This window comes from Motacilla alba, chromosome 5 (assembly GCF_015832195.1).
Source record: "Motacilla alba alba isolate MOTALB_02 chromosome 5, Motacilla_alba_V1.0_pri, whole genome shotgun sequence".
Classification (NCBI taxonomy): Eukaryota; Metazoa; Chordata; class Aves; order Passeriformes; family Motacillidae; genus Motacilla; species Motacilla alba.
Window position 1 is genome coordinate 40,384,284 of NC_052020.1, and position 23,014 is coordinate 40,407,297.

At 41.8% G+C, this 23,014-nt stretch overlaps 1 protein-coding gene across 6 annotated transcripts in view; it reads right to left on the minus strand.

Moving 5' to 3' along the window:
• The window catches only part of POMT2 (protein O-mannosyltransferase 2), a 30,690-nt gene that overhangs the window by 7,463 nt on the left and 213 nt on the right, over positions 1-23,014 (minus strand). For 3 of the 6 annotated variants that reach the window (XR_005257057.1, XR_005257058.1, XM_038137773.1), the window contains exons 2-20: positions 22,283-22,367; positions 21,396-21,500; positions 20,135-20,243; positions 19,142-19,250; positions 17,554-17,713; positions 14,927-15,033; positions 13,928-14,010; positions 12,761-12,870; positions 10,691-10,757; positions 9,742-9,814; positions 8,237-8,315; positions 7,293-7,444; positions 5,557-5,648; positions 4,369-4,445; positions 3,154-3,225; positions 2,481-2,540; positions 2,197-2,302; positions 1,077-1,217; positions 232-346 (exon numbers count right to left, since the gene is read on the minus strand). Coding sequence is in view for 4 of the 6 variants with exons in the window: in XM_038137773.1 (XP_037993701.1) it covers positions 232-346; positions 1,077-1,217; positions 2,197-2,302; positions 2,481-2,540; positions 3,154-3,225; positions 4,369-4,445; positions 5,557-5,648; positions 7,293-7,444; positions 8,237-8,315; positions 9,742-9,814; positions 10,691-10,757; positions 12,761-12,870; positions 13,928-14,010; positions 14,927-15,033; positions 17,554-17,713; positions 19,142-19,250; positions 20,135-20,243; positions 21,396-21,500; positions 22,283-22,367 (1,902 nt within the window). In the remaining 2 variants the exon portion in view is untranslated. Of the gene's footprint in view, positions 1-231; positions 347-1,076; positions 1,218-2,196; positions 2,303-2,480; positions 2,541-3,153; positions 3,226-4,368; positions 4,446-5,556; positions 5,649-7,292; positions 7,445-8,236; positions 8,316-9,741; positions 9,815-10,690; positions 10,758-12,760; positions 12,871-13,927; positions 14,011-14,926; positions 15,034-17,553; positions 17,714-19,141; positions 19,251-20,134; positions 20,244-21,395; positions 21,501-22,282; positions 23,007-23,014 lie in introns of those variants that run through there. The other 3 variants (XM_038137775.1, XM_038137774.1, XM_038137776.1) reach the window with 3 other exon arrangements.

Here is a 23,014-nt window from a genome sequence, read left to right on the forward strand (position 1 = left end):
TGCTGCAATAAGATTCCCTGCAATGGAAACATGCTCTATAATGCATTACAGGGACACAGATGCCGAATCTAATCAAACTTGAAGGTTTAGGATTGGGCTTGAGGATGTCTGACAAATTCAGCAGAGAAGAGAAAAGGAAACAAAGACTAAGGATAATTAACAAGCAGCAAAGCTTCTATTGAGATGGCAATTGTCACACATTCCATTAATGAAAAGTTCAGCTGTACTCACCTGTACAGGATGAGCAGAACCAGTGCCAGGAATCCCCCTCCATATACCTTTCTAGCTGTAGTGCTGGGTGACAAGAGCCCAGCACAGAACTTCAGTAGTGCATCCCAGGTGATTCCTAGGAGAAAGAAGAGGTAGAAGTCAGAAGAACAGAGCTGCTGTGTTCACAGACTAGGCTCATGAAACTCTGTTAACACCAAAATACCATGTCAATTTTTAAATTCATTTACCTAGGTAACCTTCAGAACCATAGAGATTGTTTTGTATCAGCAAAGGTTCTTTTTGTACTACCTCTCCATTTGAATAAATGCAAAAGAGATCTGGATGCCAGATGCTAATGAAGTTGGTATAAAATCAGGGGAAAAACTACCAAGGCCAAATTATAAACAGACATGACAGGAAGGTGTTGGCAGTAAACAAAGAGAGAAGTAAGATATATACAAAAATATATAAGAACAGTGAAACAACAGACACCAGGAATCCCATCCCTAAATTTAAATGCCCTAAGCACTAGACATGACTGCCTCTTCAGGGTGATAAGAAAAAACAAACCAAACAACCAACCAAACAACCAACCACCACCAAAAAACCAAACCCAAACAGACAAACAACAAAAAACAAAACCAAACAGACAAACAAAAAAAACAAAACCAAACACACAAACAAAAAACAGCTTGCACTGCAAGCTGCTTTGTGAAAAACATTTTGAGTAAGTCAAGGCTTTCAAGCACTTTGCACAAGCAAACAAAGCCTATAAAAATAATAAACCTTTTAGGCTGAAAATCATTCAATTTAACAGAATACCACCTTTTCCCCTACCTTGTCTTCTCCAAGACTCTAGTATTTACCTGTCAACATGCTGGAAAAAAGCATGGCAGGAAAGTAGTGGTGGAAGTAGAGAACTCGTCCCATCATAAAAAAAGGGAGGTAATGAAGGAGCCAGCCCAGTGTGATCTGCCCTCCAGCACGTAGCACGACTCTGGACAGTTCTGGAACACAAATAAACAGACTTCAGCAGAGAAAACTCAGCTACTCAGTTCCTCTTTGCAGACCTTAACACACTAAGTAAACTCAACAGTAATGATCTTTGCAGGAAGTCATGCATTGGTCTGGAATTGTTTCAAGCCTCTGCAACATCCTAGCTGCATTCTTTATAAACATACAAGCACTCTTCAGGAGAACAGCTACCAGAAAAGATATACAAAGTCCTAAATCTCAAGGCATGGCAGGAGGTTGACCATGCTCTAAGTTAAGACCAAAAATGCAGTTTTTCCATTTGTGCATCAGACTAATCAGGTGATTCTGGTTTCTGAAGATTTTCATTGTCTCTGCAATGACAGCCATCCAGATGATCACTTTGTCAGCCCTTCCTGGAAAGAAGTGATGCCTAGCTTTGAGAGCCTGGGGAAGGGACTAAGAGCCCTGGTGTCTGTATCCAGCTTAGCCAATAACTTATTGTATAACTGAGTAGTCTCCCATCACATTTTAGAACTGACTTCCCATAAGGAGATCTACAAAATGAAGCAACCAATGATGTAAACAGGAATGGTGAAAGTATGACTAGTTAGAGCTTGTGAAAAGCTCCAAAACCTTGGCAATGGACATAATAAAGGATCATTTTATCTCTTGCATTTGTCATTTGCTTTGCATAAATATCAGAAAACATTTCTTGTCTTAAGACACTGTGCAAACTACCGAGTAGAGAGCACATGCAGAGCTTGCTAGCAGAGCATTGATTAACTGGCCTGTATCCCTTGCAGCCAATGTAGGCAGCCATGCACTATTTTTGTAGAAGATCTGGGGTGTTCACTATTAAACTACAGCTATGAACTTCCCACTCTTTTCCCTGTGGACACTGCTTGATAATCCAAGCTCAGTGGTTTCCCACCCTTGACACACAAAGTCCTGCATCCATACACTTTTAAGGTTCCTGCAAAAGGCATTTATGAAAAGGAAGACTGACCTCACCTTTGAGTTCAGATGTCAGTCGGACACCTCTCTTCAGTGCCACTGCAGTGGCAACTGTTATCAGAAGATATAACCCAATAGTGACCAGATTTAGCCACCAAATCACCTGCACAAGAGAAAAAGAAAGATTTGGGACTTTATGCTGGATGTGTGCATGTGACGCGCAAACATAAAGAGTACAATAAGAGAGACAGTTCAAAAGGAGAAGGAAGAGAACTGGCAGAAGCAAGACCAAGCTAAAGTTTGCTAATGACATTGGCTCGGAACCTCTCACTCCAACTTACCGGGTTTCCAAGCAAATAAACCCGATAATCCGTCTCATTGACCCCAGAAAAACGCAGTCCCTGAGGAAAGAGATCAGAAGGGAGAAAAACAGATATTCATCGGTCCAGTTTATATTTTGCACAGCGTCTAAGGTGAGACAAATTCCCATCTTGTGGCGTTACATTTTAGTTAAATGGTATGCTCTGTCCCACCCCTCGAAAATGTACGGTTCATTCCAAGCTGTGATCCTGCCCTGCAGTATCATGTACCTGTAATCCCATCGGCCCAAGCCTTGTTCCGCGCCCACTTTGAACCTCCCTGTTAAGCTCTCTCTGAGGGAGACCAGACTCTCTCTTGGCCCCTTTCTCCCTAGGCTCTCCCTCTCTCCCCCTCCCTCCCCCTTCTCCCTCAGAAACCATGCTGCTCCCGAGGCTGGGACCCCCAAAAAACCCTCATCTAATCATCACCCTCAGAAGCTGTGTGGAGTCTCCTTCCCTGCCTGCTGCTACCAGCAAACACACAGCTTAGGAGGCCTCCGGGGACTCCCCGGGGACCACAAACGAACAGCAACGCCATCTCAGGTGCTACAAAAGAAAGCTGACAACATCTTCAATGCAATTACAAGGTGTTGCACTTCAAAAGGCACTGCAAAAGCACTAGAAAATAGAAAGGAATACGGATTGATCAATATACCTGGTAATTGATGGGCCAGTGCCAAGGTTTGGATGTGACTTCATTGTCCTTTGGTTTGAGGCCACTGTTTCCCTACAGATAAATTAACATAAAATTTAAATGAGCAGGCAGATATGCTGCAATGTCTGCCCAGAAACGTCTGTGTACACAAAGATACATCGATACCCTTCCTGAGTGAAAGTTCTTTTTTGACCCACATAAACACATCACCTTCCACAATGGTCACAATTAGGACTATGAATGTTCTCATACTACTGTGCAAGTGAAAATGGTTTTTGGGTAGCAAAATAGTATTCTCTCATTTCTCTTCTTCAGCTGTTCTGTCACTAAGGATACATGTTGCATAAGCAAGACCTTTTTTTCATTAAGAGAATACTGTGACAGGTTTCTCTCCACTACAAAAAAAAAAAGCCTCAAAGATTATTTCCATGGAAACTCAGGCAGGTGCTTCCCTACCTGAGACAGCATTATCACTGATTGCCATGGAAACACTTTACAAAAACACTTTACAAGTACTAACAATAACATGCTTGACTACTTTTTTCTCTTTAAAATCTGAGAAGAGCTTCACAAACAGTAGCAAAGAAAACCCTAGACTCCTTTCTCAAAATATTAATTTCTCGTTCTTCAGAAGAAGGATTGAGGAGCTGGAAGCAGAAGGGCTGTGGCCAAGAGTACAAAGAGCAAGCATAAGAAAAGACTGCAAGAGCAGTCCACCTTCCAAACATTAAATCTGCTCTTTGTAAAAAATACATATTCAGAGATAAAAAGGAAACCAGAAATCACAGCTCCTTGATGAACTTGAAAAAAAATCAGAAGTTTTCCATTTTCAATCCAAACACTTACTAGATTTTTAAGTGTCTGCTTTTGCTGATTTTCCTTATTTTGACCACAGTAATATCCTCCTGCCCACAAATACTAAATTTCCTTTAAAGCCTTACAGGAAGGTAGGGAAAACATTACATAACTAGGCTGTAGCTAGATCACACTAACAGCAGAGCCAAGCACTAAGCACAAGGCTTCCAAACTTGGACTTGGAAGATTTAGCTCCGAGATCATCCTTTATTCTAAGTATAAATTCAAGTAGGTTGCTTGGGCATGCAAATTCTGCCCTAGCTTGCAGCCATCACTCAGATGTCTCTGAAAGTGCTATTTGTTTTTGAATGCAAGAGAGAGGAGGAAGAAAATGATAATCTGGAATCAATGATATCATACCCGGATCATAACCATGTGAGATTCTAGCAGAATTTCTGCAAAAGAAGGCTTCAAAACATCCAGGCTGATATTGGGCACTTCAAAAAAAGAAAAAGAAAAAAAAAAAAAAAAAAAAGAAAAAGACAGAAAAATAGATTAGAAGTTTGGATGGTTTCCTTTTATTTGCCTTTTTCACAATAAACAAAACTCTCTCCTCCTACAACAAATCTGCTTCCAGAACCTCTTTTAATTCTCTATGCAATTCATTCATACTCTAAACACAGTAGCTTGCACTCAGAAGTATTCCCCAGTGAACTTTACAACTGTTGTACTTCTAAATTTCCTCCTTTACTTCCAGGAACAATAGAAATATATAAAAGTCCATGAAATAAATAGATTTCTATTCGTGGCTGCAATTAAGAGTCTTCATAGGCTGCTGTTTATCTGTAAATGAGCCATAAGTATGGGAATGCAAAATGCATTACAGCAGAAGAGAAAACTCTACCAAGTCAACAGCCCAGGATTTCTCTCCTTTGGTTTGCATACAGTTGCTCTCACACGAGGTAGAACAGTAAATGTTCTAATAACTCAGAACTCAGCCCAAGTCACCAGAAATTCATGGGCTGAAGATTGTGTTGAACAACCCACGCCAGATGAGCCTGTGAAACATACGGAACTCCTGGATGAGCTGCAAGGCCCACCTGTCATTACTGGCAAACTCAGATCTCTGTCACACACTATTCATTTCTTGACGGGACTGAGAAGTCATCATTTAGCACACCCCCAGTAGGAGATGGAAAAAAATACACCAGAACAGACTGGATCCAAGAGTTTTTAAAAAATCATTGAAATATATATGACATACTCATATCAATGACAAAAATTCCCAATTAAACAATATTAGAAATAACAGCCTGCATTGGAGTGCTTCACATTTTTGTAACACATTAAAATCTCAAAATCCTTAAAAAAGTCTTTATCCTTCCATTACACTTCAATCATTATCACCAGCTTCCAGTACAAACAGTGAAAGAGAAAAGGGCTCTGCATCCCTGCACATACTCAAGTTCAGCAGTTTGCACTTAAGCTGGGAAAGAACACATACACTCCAAATTCAGAATGCCAGTTACTGCTATCTGACAGCCCATCCCTTCCTTTAAACAGTAAGCCAAGATGCACTCCCAATCAACAAGGAAATCAATTACTTACATTTAGGGTTAATATGATCTTCAAAGTTCCAGAGGGAATTGGGTGTCTCCTTCAGGTATGGTGTGCAGGTGACTTCTACTTGTTCCCAGCCCCTGAGGATCAGCAGAACAGTTCACCATCAACCCACAGGAACACCCAGTATTTCCATTTTGTGTTTAGTTTTTCCCCATTTAGCTTTATGCTTCTCCATAATGCGTAATGCTTCAGCAGTTGCATTCTTACATACTATAGGAACCATGTAGAAACCAAAACAGATCTGCAAGGCAGCTGACATCAAAATTCTATGGAATAGTTGAACCACATTTCTCACTTTCTCACCTAAAAAGCCCTAGGTGGATATGTGGGATTTTTGAAACTTATGCACCTTGCCAACTAGAAAGAAAATACTTCCAATTCAACCCTTACAGTCCCTCCAAAGAAAATCACCATCATCAGTTTAAGTCAATCCATATCTACAAGAACTGTATTATAGAAACAAAACAATTACCTTAGAGGACACTAATAACTGTTCTTTAGTCTGTCACCCTATGTCTAGCAGGTCACATCAAAGACTTGGGGAGAAAGTGCATCAAATCTGGCAGAAATATGACAGATGAATAGGGAATTTTCTATCAATCACCACTTAGCAAATTTCACTGATTAAGTAATCCATTAAATAATTACCATTAAATTCTCTGTAGGACAGTGATTACTACCCATTAAATAAAAAAAAATAAAAATCCAATATACTCTAACCATCCTTATTTGCAGTAAACAAGTATTTTTTTGCCTTCAGCTGTTACTATCATCAACATTTTGTGGCAATAACTTCCATTCACATAGCAAAATGTTAGTGGGGAAAAAAACCCAAGCCCAATCCACAATGTCTTCTGACGGAGACTGGCTTTTTTGTTAACTGAACACATTATGTGTCCATGAGCCCAGCTTTATGGTGACGTCTAAGTGGCATTTGCACTCCTGGCCAGGCAGTTGCCTGCTCTGTGATTCAGCATCCACAGGATTCTTTACAATCTGGTTTTACCACCACACAGAGAAGGGAAACCTAGAGTTTCCAAGGGAAACCTAGGGAGGCAGCTATTCAAACGGAAGCAACATGAGTGCACAGCCTCTGCCTCGGGATCCATGTCAGCATCCCACATGGTGCAGCTTTACAGACAGGGCAGCTTGCTTCCATCAGCCTGGATGTTTCTGCAAACACCTCAGCTGAATGATGAAGATGCATGATTCAAGGACATAAAATCCCAATGCCTGCTAGCAGCAGTTTGTAACCACTGCCTTGCTTCAGATGCTGCATGCAAAAATGGCAAAGGTCTTCTAATCACAAGGTAAATGAATACCAATAGAAGGCAATTTTGAAGATTGTGGTACAGAACAGCATGAACTGCCCCAGTTCCCAGTGATCTTTGCAAACCCCAAGGATAAATAACATGTTAAATAACAGGTCTATCACCCCCTCCTGGCCTTACCAGAGGACAAGATCTATGTCCATGCCACTCTTGGATCGCTTAGTAAGGAATATTATTTTTCAGAGCTACATACCTTCACTGTAACACACTGCATAATCCCAACCCAGATCTTCCCCTCTGGTCATATTCCTAGTACCTGCTACTAACATTTTTATTCTTTTAAAGAAATGGAAGAAATATACTTATTGCTTAGTCTAAAAGTACCATTGAGTAAAGGAACATGTTAGCTCAAGGCCCTGCCGGGGTGGATGGGGATTACAAACTATTTACCATTTTGGCAGAGTCTTTCCAGAAGATCCCAATATACAGCCTGTGGCCACATGGGTTAGCCGGACCTGACTCCGTAGGACTTTGATGAGCTCCCCAGTCCTTCTGCCCACCACTTCAATCCGCCAGAAGTCATTGGAGTCTCCCGTTCCATTCTAGCATGCAAACACACCATTCGAGAAAAACAATTACAAAAATAGAAAACAGAAATGAAACAATGCCCAAACTAGAAGACACAAAGAACTGAAGGACTGCAAACAGGAAATTCTGCAACTCCACTGGGTGCAAAGCTAAAAAAAGTAGCCCAGACCAGCCTCACTCACACTTCACAGTCTCTTCTTCACACAGATCACAATCTCTTCACAGAAGAGATTCCCCATCAGGAAGACATCATTCTAGACATAAGCAACCACTCACAAATACATCTCTATCTTGCCAACCTTAATTTTGTTTGCTTTCAATTCATTCTTGACTGTAGCTCAGAGTAATAGCATAAACAGGGGCAACTTGGCTGCTTCACAAAAGGGGTTTAGGCAACAGATCTTTGCATTTAGAAATTCAGCCCTCAAAACATATTCCATCTTCGTGATTCAAAATTCTGTCATCATTCTGTCAAAAAAACACTTGTCTATGTGACAAGGCCAAATACATAAAATAATACTTGTCAGAGCAACTTCAAGGTTGCTCAGTTTGTCATTTCTGGAGTTGAATGCTGCCAAAGCTAGACTGACAGCAAAAGTTTAAATTATTTTTTTATCTGTGTTCACATTAAATAGACCTTAAATACGAGATAAAGCATTTCATACTACATCAGTTTTTTCCTTGAGGATGGCAGATGTCCATCTATCATTCTAGCTAACAAACTAAAAAAAAGCGACAATAAATTCCCTCGGCATGATATGAACTCTTCCCAAAAGAAGCTTTTGTTTTATCTTCCCTTCACTTACTATTCCATAGCCAGTGACCTGAAAATGCTTCCTTGTCAGGGGAGCCTCATGCTGGTGACTGTGCAGATTTCTAGAAGTTCTGAAATGAAATTAAAAGTCAAACCTTTGAACCCTGTCAATTTGTGATAAAAACATTGGTTTGAGCCATTCAGAGATCTGCCAGTACTCTAACCACTGAATTCCAGCTGAGGGCACAGCAGGATGCAGCCTTAACAGGATGGGGGACATGGAGTGAAACTGTCCCTTTCCAGCATGTGACTCTGAGCTTATCCCACACTGGCAGTGACAAAAAAAGATGACAGCATGAATAAATCCAACCCTCAAACTACAATCTACCACCTCTAAAAGGAAAAGAGATTGGTTGTGATTTGCTCTGTTTTGTTTTAATTAACAGTAAAAGTGTAACGAAGAGACCTGCCTTATAAGAAGAAAAGCAAGATCCTGACCTTTTGTGATTACCAGTTTTGCATTTGCGGGGAAAGATTGTACCATTTAGGGGGAAATCAGCGGCCACCATCTAGCACCAGCACAGTGCAAAGAGCCTCCCATGCTGGCTGCCAGCTGAGGCAAGCAGAGAAGCCTGGCCACAGCCCATCAGTCCTTGCCAAAAGGTCTGGGACAGCGCCCAGCGTGCTGCTGCACCGGCACGGACACCGCTGTCCCGCGGATGCGCCACAGGCCGGCCCCGCGTGCAGCCTCCGGATCCTTCCCCAGCGCTGCCGATTCACTCCCTGCCAGACACCTCCTCAGGACTCAATGCATTTTGCCTAATCAAGACGCTATCATCCTCATTGCCATATATTTGCTAATAAACTCTCAATTCAAAATTTTTAAAAGTAAGTCTTATAACCATTTTGGAAGCCTAAGCAATGGTTTGCGCATATGCCATACTGAATACAACATGACTCCTGGCTCACGATTTAGAGGTTCTGTTAAGAGATCAAAGCTGACATTACACTAGATACGGTTCCCCTGCTTCCTCTTAGGTATTCCCTGCAGAAAGGGAAGGGATCAGCTTCCATTTTGATTCAAAGTTTTTAACTGCTATGATCTCAGGGCTGTTGAGAACTTCAGTGGGTGGATACCACCTATGAACACAGGGACAGGATACTTGCAGTACACTGACAAAAAAACCCTATATTCTATTTGTCTAGAAAATTCAGCATGGAGACAGGCAAAAGAATGAGGGTTTTGAAATTGCTTCTCTGGAAGAGTTACCCTGATTATTGCACCTCACACAACTGAAGAAATCTCCCTGCTGCTTAGGCAGGTAGTTTTAATAAAGTTGTGTGGTTCTCTCTAAAGTTTCTCATTTAGTATAGACTTTTCAAAACATAAATCATAGAAGAAAAACTCTACAAACCTCACACTGGAAATTCAGATATACAGATATCTCTGTCACACAGCCTGCTTGTGCTCGTCTAACCACAGTCTCCAGCAGGACAAGTCTCCCACCAATTCTGTTCAATCACACAATCTCTTTGAATCCCAGAAATCATCCTTACTCTTTATGTTCCAGACGAATAATATCTCCATGCCTCACAAACTCCACAGGGCTTGAGGGGTCAGACAGATCTGCTGAAGGAAGACAAACGAATCATATCAACACACTGACAAACTTACCGGGGACTTAGAAAGTTTCTTGCTGATGCTCATGCCTCAAGCAGATAATAAAGCAAACAAAGTTGTGTTGACCCTAAGCCTGATGTAAAACATTGCTCTAGACTCTAACCCTGAGAGCTACTCCAAGGAATGTGAACTATAAATAACTCTTGCCACACTGATTATAATTTTTCTTATATAATTTCATTATAAAATTTCTTATTATAATTATAATATTATAATATTTTCTTATTATAATTTTTCTTATATATCTACGTTATTTACATTTTTTGCTATTTAGACAATTCTTGTTAATTTTTATAAACATATGCATCAGGTAAAGAAAAGGAAACTGCCAGATCAAGCATGCCTCAGCTACATACATTACATAATCTAAACCAACAGCTTTCTGCACAAACCATAGATAATCACATTCAGTACTCTTATCTTGTCCCAAGCAATCATCCACAAAAATCTGTCAAACACAATGTACCAGATTGTAACAGGACCCAGCTTTCCCAAGACTCTTAGCCACAATAACAGATTGCAATAAATATTAACTCAGTTCAGACGAATTTCCTCTCTGCTGTTATTTGCAGCCCTACACAGCTGAAAAATTGTCAATGCGACTGTCAGCTAAGAAAAGCTTATTTACTTCAGCTGTACAATCTGAAGAAGAACCAAAAACACAGTAGACACACACACAATGTAAATCAAGAGACAGCTTCCCCTTGTTCTTCCTCCTCTCGCCCTCATATCCTTGAAGGATACTCTGCCCTGGAAAGAACTCAGAATATTTATGTGAAAAACAGAAGCAGCAGTTAAAAAAGGCACTTAACTGGTTTTTGTTACCTGTATCTGAGTCATGTTTCTTTATGATCCACAGGTTATTCAAATCTTTATGTAAGTAAGCAGTGACCTGAAATGACAGGATTAATTTATTTACATAACAAGAAAAAAGCTGTTGACAGCAGTCACATATTCACCAGCAAATCGAAGCCCCAAATGAATGCACCAACCACACAGAAGTCCTGGGATTACCTTTATGACAGTGCCCCCTAGCAAACCAGTCATGGGGCACTCCTTAACCCAGATGACACCTCTTAGCCAGTGTATATAGCCCATACTCAGAAGCACTACACTTCATGGCAGTTCACTTGCACCAACAGCCTCCAAACACAGCCTGACCTCCCCTCACCCTGTTTCAGAGGCTCCTTCTACAACAACAAGATATCCAAACCAAAGCTGATGAATAATCACTGACCACTATCCGAAGCAGGAGACAGCACTAGCTTTACAGACACTAGAGATTTCTGACAACAGGCTGACTGTGACCACCATAACATCTGCCAAAAGACCCAGGCAAGGTAAGGATGCAGGGATCACCCATTACAGCTACACAGCTAACCCTTGCCAGGCAGCTCAGCCTCACAGAGTAACTGCACCTACTGCTACCATGGACACAAAGACCATCTTATTCCAGGCTGCTGCTGCCCGAGCACGAGGAACTGTACTCCCTTCACCCACCCTCCTCTTACAGAGCATCAAGCCCTGCTCTGGGGGACCCTAGCCCAGTGCCCCACCTGTGCCTCTCTTAGGTGGGAGCAGATGGCACGGTGAGGTGGGTGAGAACACAGAGGAGTGTCTGACAATGGGGAAAAAGGGAGAGCTGGAGGTAGAACCTCATACCTTGAGGTCAAGCCATCAGGAGAGGAGGAGAAAGTGGAAGCAGAGAGATCACTTTTTCCTCTCTAAATCTCCTCCAAATTCCTCTCTAAATTCCCTTCCCCTCTCCAGAGCCCTGAAACTACCCTAGAACCCTACTGTTGTCCTACCATCAGGGCAGGGAGCACAGCAGGGAAATCTCCACCCTTTCCCACTTTCCACAAGGAACTCCCATTAGTGCCCTCTCCAAATTGCCTTTCCCTGCTTTTAGGGTCATAAGGCATGATCTGCACTCCAATTTTGCCTATGCTTGAGGCAGTTGAGCATGACATCTCCATACACTGTAATAAACATTAATGTCATGCTAGAGTACTAGAAATTCTGATTGTGACAAGCAGCAGGAAAAAAAGATTGAGACAAAGTTTTCACTTCTGAAAACTTCCACCTAGCCACAGAGACAGCAGGGAGTTAAAAACCAAACACTTCTGTTTCTCTGGCAACTTTCTTTCAAGGATCTCAGAACAATTTTTAGACACCAATAATCAAACTGCAGAATACATCTTGGTAAAAGTGCAGAAACAGCAAAGATTTGTGAAGCTTGATGATGATGGACAAAAATAAGAAATCCACTTAATGTTTGTACTTCTTAATTAGAGATAGTTACATGATTTCTGATTTCTACTTTCACTTATTGCTTAATCATTTAATGAGAAGCCCTTAGCTCAGATGGTTTCCATATGGCTACATTAGCTTACAAATGTACAGTATCTAATTTATTGAGCAAATTCTTTGGTGACAGATGAAGGAAGCAAGGCACAAAGGAGAGGGATTCATGCAAGTGCACAAAGGCCCGTGGCTGGAGTAAAAAACCAGTATACAGCAGTTCCATTCCCTTGCTTTAAATACATAGCCAGAAAAGCTGTAAGATAATGTACTTGTTTTAAACCAAGTTTTACAGTCTTCCTTGAGGTAACTTTCATTACAGAAGACCATTCTGAAGTTCTCTTGGACTCCATTTACGGACAGTGGCCTTGCAAAGCCTTGTTACTGTAAGCACCCCTCTGATGCAGCGTGGTTGGCTCTCTTCAAGCCTCCTTTTTAGTTAAGAGTTCTATGCCAAGGGCACAGCTGTGGCACTGAGAGGGTAACAGATGCTGAGTAAACACATAGCTCCTACCAGTTTGGCCCCTAATGCCAAATACAAGGAGAGTAACCCAGTGGCTGTAGGCACAGGCAATACCACCACAGCACACCAACCTGCTGCTGGCGAGCCCCAACACCCTCCGGGTAGAGGTGCCAGTGGGAGTGAAGGTATCCCCCTGCCATCCGAAGGTTCTTCATTGTCACCACAGACCCATATGCCAAATCTGCATGAGAAAGAGGAAAGAAAAAAGACATAAGGCAGCTCTCCTGCATGTCCCCCAGCTAGCCTACAGTGCTCGATTAAGCATGCACTCTCCATTGTTTTGATGGAAGTTTGTTTCCTGTTTGACACATTGCTCCACAGGGCTCATTGCAAGCTTATCTCCCATCCCTAACCAGGATTCAGTGAAACTGTTACATAACATTTGGCTGAAACACTTGAAACTCCCCCACTAAGTTTTAACATAAACAGATGTGGTAAGGCATTCCTTTGTTTGTAATTTCATAATGAGAGTTTTGAGATAGCTTTCCCTGAGAGTGCAACACTGCTGACCCCTACAGCAATACAAGAGGAAAGGGAGGCAAGCTCAGCTATTGGATAGCAGATATACACTGGCTTAAGACACCTTCCCTCCTAGCCCCCAGTGCAAGTGAGAGAACTCAGCCTTGGAGAAAAACCTGATGCTCCCCCAGTGACAACTCTGGAGCAGGGAACAGCCAGAAAAAGCTGAAGTACTCAGAAAGCTAAACCATTTTAAAGGCTCAGTAGTCCCTAGCTAACCTGAGGATTAGGGAACAACCCCAGAGCCTTCTTTTTACTAAATTCAGATGCATTCTGAATACAACACAGCTGGACCAGTGGCACGCTATGTCACAAAAGTTGATAGCTTCCATTTACACATATTTTGGAAACAAATCCCACAAATGAACACCTACAAACCTAAGGTAAACAGGAAAAACATCTTTTTTGTTGTCTCAAGCAATACAGAACCAAAAAGAACAAGATACATGCACACAAGTCAAACCCCTCTGAATGGCATCTTTCCCTCTAGATGGAATATGATGAAACAGCTAGCAACCATGCACTGAACATGGTGGCATTTTCAGCCTTTTTCTTTCAGTCAATACATAAAACTGCACAGAGGAAGAGCATGGATCTGACCTTGACCATGGGAGGCATAATTCACACTGCCCTGCACTGAGTCACAGGGACACTGTTTCTATTTAAGTTTTCATGTACACTGACAACATTCAGAGTGCTTTATTCATATGGACACTCACGCTCTGGAACGGAGACATTATGAAGATTGTTCCCAATCAGCTGGGATTGAAATGCTGAACTGAAGAAACCATCCCCAGGACCACTGCAAAAGACAGCAAAGAGTATGACAATTCGAGGTCTCACTAAGCAGCATACAAACCTCTGCCATGCATTACCAAGTTGTTTTTACAGAAGAAAAATTATCAAACCAGACTGGGCATCTGAAGAAGAAGAGTGGGTGCAGTTCCCTTAAGAAGCATACTTCTCTAATGTTGTGAATCACAGCAGATAGAAACAGTCTTGCAGGAAATTGTCCAGAGCTGCAAGGACTTGAGGTCACAAAAATGGACATGCTTGCGCTGCACAAAACATTAGAATTGTCTTTGGGAGTGTTCTTACAGCTAATAAACTGACCTGCTGTCAGGACAGATATGACAAAGCCTTTCTCTGTGACTCCTGTAGTCTTACTTCTGCTAAGAGGTTAGCGGTAAGACCACTAGACTATAACTGAAAAATAACAGATTTATTTTTCTATTATTTTTCTACAGTGAAATGCTTATTCACCTCATTTTTTAAATGGTGGCATATGGAAAACATTACTTGTCCATTTTGCTAGCTCTTTCCTTGTAAAAAGCATCCCTTGGTTGCAAGCATTCAGGAAAGAGCCCTCCCTTCAAGCACACTCAGACTCTTTTAATCATAGCCATTTTTCAGGAATGCAATGACTTTTTAATTACCAAAAGGCAAAGAATGGAGTTGCAACATTTTCAGGTCCCAGAAAGAGAAGGGGTAAAAAATGAGACAGAAGTTTCATTAGGTTACTTGCTTGGCATTTCAGAAAGTCTCACACTCCAATTCAATTTCACTGCCAGCTTGGCCAGAGAGTTGGGGAAGGCAATTAAACAAAGACACAGCTTGCGGCTGTGCTTCTGACACTGAAAGTGGACTACTATATAACCAACAGCCTTTAATTCAAAGCAAAGACAAGTAATTCTTCTGGAGAAAACATTGTGAAATACCTTCTATTTAACACTGCAAAATGAACAGCAAACATAGCCGTGTAGAGGGCAAGTGGGAGGACGATGAGGCAGAGTACACGAGCCAGTAAATGTTTCCCAAACATGACCTGTAACAAACACAATCTGGATCAAACAGTGCAGGAACAACTCCACTCCTGATTTCACAAGATTCTGAGCAGCAGTCCTGTGGCTGGAGCTTGCAAGAAAGCACACCAGGTGGTGTGTACCTTTCTGCACCTCAGAAAGGCCAGAGAGAGGTAAAAGCTGAGGCAGACCTTGCTGTGTGTCTCCAAAAGCTGGAGCTATGGTACCTCAAAATTTTAGGGTCATGGGAAAAAAGACAAAAATAGGCAAGAGGAGAGTTTAGTGTTCCGAAGTGCTGAGCATCCCTAACTTTGGCAAAGGAGGTAGGGAAGCCCCCATTGAAAATACTTTGAGAGCAAGGACCTTAACTTGTTTATCAGTGGTACACATCTTGACCCAAAATCTCAGCAAAGAGATGGCTCACAAAATAGTAACTACCAAAGCTAAGCAAGAGGGAAAATGAAAATTTGTTCCCCCAATAAGTCTATGCAAATATGAATACAACCAGGACATCCTGGGGATCCAGATATGCTTCACTTACAAAAATCAGCTTGCTTAGCAAGGATGTTCTCACACTGCGACTTCTAGTGCTGCTCAGCCAGAAACTACAGAAAAGTCAGCAGCGAAACCTGTTCTGCAGATGTCCCAAAATGAAATCAGAATATTTTATTTCAACCCATTGAAAATGTGTTTTGCAAACAGATGCCAAAGAAGCTATTATGTTTTCACGTCCTACTGACACTGCTGGTAGTAGAGTAAATAATGTAAAATAGAGGGTGGATAATAAATAGCTGTGGAAAAAGTAAAAAATGAAATAGCAAAACCTGTTTGCTAAATGGGCACACTAACTTCAAAGTGGATGAAAGCAAATGCACTTGCTATTCTACGTATTTTTTCACATGATACCTATCATATAATTGTTAAGCTAACCATTCTCCATCCTTTAGTACCACAACCAATTAATTCAGAAGGAATGGAAAAAGCTGAACACATTGCAAAACTCAGTGAGGTCAACAAAGGAAAGAGCTGTTCAGTTCAAGTACTTCAGCAGAACACTTAATAACCACTGGACACTTAGAAACTAATTCTGATTGATGGTACATAACCAAACTAGAAAAGCCTCAATATGCTTCAATTTTCATGAAATGGTTTTCTTTAACTAAAGACTTCAATGCAAAGTCAAAGAAAAGAAAGTGCATGTGAAAGACAGCAGTGAGCAAACAAGAACAATGGATCAACACAAGCTGAGAATTCTAGAAATCAAATTCGTTCCCAAAACATTGCATGTAAATAATCACAAGTAGCTCCCTAACAAATGCAGAGGTAAGTTATTCAGGCTTTCAGGAGATTAATCTTCACCTTTTTTTCCCTCTCCTCAAGCACCAAGGTTGCCAAATAGCTATTCAGAAAGCATCTACCTTCTGGAGTAAATTTCTTTACATATTCTAACACTCAGGGGTTTGCTGCCTTTGCTGCCAGCAGCACAAATGAAATTACTGTGCAGCTGTCTGCTGGCACAAAGCTTAGACATGATGGATTTGCTCTATTTCAAATGTAATTAACTGACTTTGCTCAAGAAGTGTTTCTCTGGAGTTGGAACATTGAATCTTTGCAGCCCATATTGATTCACATTAATCAAAGAAAACAAATCACACAGGAGGAACAGAAAAAGTCCCCCCCATGCTCCCACTGTTTATAGGACAAACGAGACAAAAAACAGTAAGTGAAAAAAACAGAATTTTCAAGCTTCAAAAGAGGCTGAGACAAGAGGAGAACTGAACACCTTTTAAAATATATGACTGAAGAATTTGTCTTCCTGTCGGTTGCAAGACAGCAAATGGTACATCAAGGCATTTCTCCAAATGGCAGATTTCACACTCCGCAAACATAAAATGCAATATATTAGACCAGGACACTCAAACTCACTAGCAATTTTTTTAAATCTTAGAAGAACTAAATGTGTGTGAAATCAGGCAGGCTATGGCTGTCTTCATCCTCTAAACTGGCTATGGATACTGCAGGTTGTAGAACACTTCGACGACTCGTGATGCTCCTGCTACGCAGCCTCTGCCCCTACTCTCAGGAAGCAGAGCCTGAGCTCACACTGCTTATGCAAACAAAGTGCTGCAAGACATGCCCCTCTGCCAGGCAGCACATACTCCTCGGAAGGCCAGGTAACAGTGCTGGGCAACATCTTCCTTTGGGCCACGGTAAAGCCATTCCCAGCGAGCATTTTTAGCTTGGACTGAAAATGTAGCCAACTGGAATGGTAACAGTTTCTCTCAGGAAAAAGTAACAATCTTTCTACTGTGTTTGTACGCTATAACGTCCTGCTAATTTAAGTGTGTTTGGTTTTTTTCAAAAGTGTGGCAATATTTTTTTCATTATAACCTGTAATCTCCTTTTTTCATCACCATATCAGATGCCCCTCTCTGCTGCAGACAGTATCTCTGGGTACTTGCAGGGTTGTCAAAGACTAGGAGAATTACAAAGCAAACAAAACAAAGAAACCCTTAAAGTAAAGAAAAGCCTTTGAAACTCACCAGTGACAGGCTGAGGTTCCCCAGCAAGTCCCATAGGTCATAGATTGTGTTCAAGCCAACCAAGAGGACTACAAAAAGGCCAACAAATTTTACCCCCATTGCTCCAGCAAGGCTCACACCAGTCAGACTCAGCCAGAACCACCAGGAGGCAGAAAATGGCCTGCAGGACCAGTACAGCAAGTCAGTAAATAAAATGATGGCTACATGAATGGGCAGCCTATGATCACAAAAACAAATAACAGATCAGTTGCCCCACAAAATTACAGTCCGTCTTCTCAGGAACCCATAAGAAGTGGAAAAACAAGTTTTTCACTTAGTTTAGAATCACACAAGGATACCGGTTTCAGATACAGGCTTGTGAAGCCTTGACACAGGCTTCAGGTACACTTAAGCCAGGGGCAACCCTAATCTCCCATTCAAGGATGGAATCACAGACATCAGGTATAAGCTAAAACACTAGTGTGAAGAAAGTCTGACTACATGGAAGTTCTGAAAACAGAAACAAGAATTTTGCTCCATAAAGTGCAAGTTTACTTCTCTCAGAAATTTAGGGACATGGGGAAGAACAAGAGGCAAAGAGCAGCTGCCTCTACTAAAGCAAGAAAGCCTTAGCAGAAAACATATATCCAAAACACAAACAAAAGCTGCAGCAAAAAGCAAACAAATTATAAACTGACATAAAATTGAACCATAGGAAAGAGAGGAGAAAAAAATGACAGCAGAATTTAAAACCTTTTTCCTTCTTATTCCTAATGCCGTGATGCTTTTATTTCAACTAGATAAAACCCCATGACCTGCTAAGCAACACGACAGCTAGAGTTGGCTTTTAATTTGTAGAATATCAACTACTTTGACAACAGGATTAGTTCTAAGATATGAAAAATAAATTCAGGTCAAGGCACACAGAGCTGATCAAGCACTGCCCTGTAATTTAGTTCTTCCATTCCCTGGGGAATGTGCTGTAGATAAGGATGCCTTGGACAGCTGTACATGATGCTGCAGGCTGCCCTTCATTCACACGAACAGTAGACACACTCAGATTGATACGATCAGTTCTGGAATGTTTCATGAAATAAAAACTGCTCATATATAACACAGAATTTCAACTTTTTATGTCTATGAATTTGGGATGCATTTCAAGGAAACTACTCTGTGCAGCCCAGCTACAAAGAAGCCTTCTGACACATCCCAATACCTATAAACCACAACCCTCTCCGGATGGGTCTATAGCAAATATCCTTAGCAACTGGACTACTTTATTCAGAATCATCCTGGCTATATTTCCCTCTAAGTTTTTGTAGCAATTTCTCCAAACCAAACAAATTACACTCTTTACCTCAGACAGTAGGATTTTTAAAGGTGCTCACAGTCACAGGTAAATTTGTGTACTCCAGGCACAATACTTTCTCCCTAACTACACAGACCCTCAGAGTAAAAATTTCTCTCTGCTACCAACAGTCATTTTCAGCTTCAAATTTCCTGAAATGGTCTCATTTCAGCCACTCACACATCACCAATGGCAGACATTACTTTAACTGTGTGAAAGCTAAATACCTACAGTTTAACAAAATTGTCATCCTTATCTTACCTGTCTGCACAGCTGTTACATTTCACCATACTGAGAACTGCTCCCATGAGAAAGAACATTAGAATGGGATCCAGCAGGATATATTGGGACAATGTAATACAGCCTGTATCTGCAAAGAGACACACAGCAATGTCAGAAAGACTTGCAGCTCCAAAGTGAATCTAAGATTGTGGGAATTCAGCTTCCTCAGTGTAGTCAAGACACGAAGAAGGCGGAAAATTTTAGAAACAGAAGGAGATCATAACATTTCATCTTCTACCTTGATAATAAAGGAAAAAACCCAACAAAACAAAATTAAAACAAATACAAGAACAAAAGGTGGCACAGCAGTATGTGTGAAACACCATTTGGAAAGTGCTGGTAACATATTCAGATGGAGAGGATTACAGCCAGCAATTATCTACCGAAGGCACCACCATAGTGCCAGAGGATGCCAGAGGAGAAGTCATCTTTCAGATGGTACCTATAAAAAATGAATATGGCTTTGATATTTTAAGTCTCCATTTCTCAATACCTGTGTGTCCTTACAAAACTCCTGTTTTTGGTAACTTCATTTGCAAGGTCAATTTCTCCACTTGGCTCAATTCCACAAGGAACTTTATTAATTTCTTATTGTGAACTCTTTTAATGCAGAGGCTGTTAAAGATGTCTATAATTCATACAGGAAACATCAATATTTCACTAGAGGGCAAAATCATTCCTGACCACCCACCTTATAAAAATTTTTAAAATTAAGGCTCAATCTAACCCAATACTGTGGTTATGCAAATAACAGAAGTACCTATGAACTAAAGAAGACTGCGAAGTTCTTAAGGGGACCACCAAGTAAAAAGCCTCATACATATATACATTTTAAAAAAGTGGAATTACTTTGCTTTTGAGAAAGTCTCTCATTGACCCAAATATCCCCTGGTTAGGTAACACACGGTAATCCAGAAATTAAATTATTTGAACAATTAAAATACTCAATTTTGCTGTAGCAGGAACACATACCAAAAATAAGGATGAAAGCCGTGAGTAAGGCTGCAGGCAGCGACTTTGACAGTTCCAACACTGTGAGGTAGGCAAAAGGAACCAGGCAGGAGCCAAGAAACGCACAAAACTGCAGGAAAAGATCATGGCAGAAGTTATAACCCCACCCACAGTGGACAAGAGCTCACACCCTTTCCTTTCCTTATCTTCCATACCTACAACAACAGGAGGTGCTGCAGCAGCTGAACCGAGTCACAAAGAACATCAGAACATCGGACAAAAGCCAACTGAACAAAGACACTGCTCAGAGACAGAGGCTTACTCTGTTCTGCAGTGGTGTCAGTAACAACAGCCAGTCATACTCGTCCTAGACTAAACCAGATACTTATAAAAGGATTCATTAAGTAGGTGCACTACAGATCCACTACACTCAACCTTTTTTTAACAAGATACTAGATTATGAAAGCTAAGAACAAAATACACTTGCACCTTACACCTTTAGTAGACCAGATTTCCCTCTCCTACACAAATGAGACCAAGGATAGTTGGAAGAGAAAGAGAAGAAATCAAACCAAAAGGAAGCAAGACCACAGTAGAATTTGTTATCTTTAATGTCTGTTTCCAGCACCTCTCCCACCTTTGGCTCAGAGAAATCTAAAACCATGAACTTCTGGAAAATAAACTAAGAAAACATGCCTTCCCTGTTTTTAGTTTTCTTTCTAAGTAGTAGCAATTGGCCACTGTTTCTCCTTTTAACTTATCTGCTGTCAGTTATATGGCTCTTCATCTTCCTAAAAAGCAGTAGAGTCATGGTTTCAGATCAAATACAACTCTGAATTCTGCCCTGCTGTCCCAGGCTCCATCAGTGTACTCAACTTAGTGTTACTGGTGGTGGCAAACTGCAGATCACAGTGGATGACCCTGGCTTTTTGACACCCTTGGCTCCCCAGATTAGCCAGGCACAATGGAGTGAGAGAAGCTCAAACTCAGCAATGTTTGCTTCGCAGACAAGGCAAGGTATCCATCCCATGCAGCAGTGTAGTCTCACTAATTAGCAGGAAGAGCTGCCCTCAATTTTCACCTTAATTTCTTACCTTAATGTGTGCCTCACAGACACATATCAAGACTTATTCACTAACACTTTTCAGAGGAGCTTAAAGACAAGGCACAAGGCTAAACAGACCTCTGACCTGATCACGGAGAGCTGTTCTCAAGATGGAACACTCTGTACTGAAAGGCACAGGAAAGCTAACCAGCTTGACAGTAGCCTGCAGAGCCTTACCCCTCTCATGCCTACGTAGTTGTGCTGCTCATATCGGTCCCCTGGCTTTTGGAAAGGAAATGTACCATCGTATCCACTAAGGTAGCCAGCAAGCCCAATCAGCATCTGAAGAGAAAACGTGAAAAAACTGGTCAGGAAAATCACACTGGAGGAAAAAGTATCCAGGTTACCAGCAGGTAAGATTTCTATAGAAACCACATTGATCCAGAGGACAAATAATTCAGACACATAATCCAAAAAAGAGTTGATTTACAGAAATCATATACGTCCACACTGCCCTTCGTCTAGAGGCAAAATCAGAATTAATTTTGCAAGAGACTACAAGGCTGATGCAGGCTCAAGAAAAATAACAGGTGTGAAATTGAGCAGAGAGAATCCTGTAGAGTCTCCCATAGCTCCCTATCCCTTCAGTTTCAGGAGACTCAGTCTGAAAGGAAGATAAACTTGACAAGGCAGGAGGATGCACCTTCACCCACACTACACACTGCTGCTAAAACAAGTTCATTTACAGAACAGGAAATTAATGCTCTCAGGCTCATTTGTGGCAGGCATCTCATTTGCTCACAAGTTATTAGGAACTGTTTGCTTCCTTTAAAATGTGGGCTTCTATTACATATGCCCTCCAAGCATCACATTGCTTGTTTCATGTCAAGCCTTTCAAAAACCCAACATGCAATACTGTTTGGTTTTCTTATATTTGAAGCATTTTTTATGAGGACAAAAAGTTGTAAGTTGAGGCTCTGGACACGGAATGCAAATTGCTGTGGTGCCAACAACAGTTAGGAAGGACTTTGCTGTTCACCACATCCTTTGGCCAGAAGGCAGGGGCAGACTTTTATTGTCCCACTCCTGTGGCTTCTGAAACATGCAACAGAAAAGCTGTTTACCTTCCCCAAAGGGGGATGGACATCAAAGAAGAAGGTCCGATTAATGTAGTAACTTCCCATCTTCCCAAAATGAGTTTCATCCCAACTGGAAAAAACACACCAACAAAACACAAACCACAATAACCAATCTGCTACAATGCTGAATAGAGTTTAAAATAAAAAAAAATCCAGTCAGATCTTTTTACTTATGCTTTTTATAGTATAGAAGGTTACTGTCACACATTCCATATGAGACAATGCGTTACACTCAGTGGGAAATCATGGAGAGCACTGCAGCCATTGTAGGAAAGGTCCTTTTTTTAAAAGAGTTTTATGTTATCACTCCAAAACATCTGGTTTGCCCTTTTGCTTCCAAATTTGCCTTAGCGAGGGTAAAAAGTCGGCTTGCTGCACAAAGATCCCCAAAACGGGGGGATCCCTGCCCGGGAGCCGGTGCCCGGCCCGCAGCACGTCCCGAGAGCAGCGGGGAGGGCGCCGGGGCCGGGCCGGGCTGGCCGCAGAGCGCAGCACCTCCCCGTGGCCCTCACTGCCGCGTCCCGTCCCCCCACCGGCCCGGGATAAACAGGGATCCCTCGCAGCCGGGCAAGGCCGGGGCGGGGAAGGGGCGCGGGCCGGGAGCCAGGGCGCAGTCCCGGCCGCTGTGGCCGGGAGCCAGGCGGACGCGCACCCACCCGCCCCGCGGGGCCCGGGCAGCGCCCGGCCGGAGAGGCGCACGCCCCGCCCCGGCCCGTA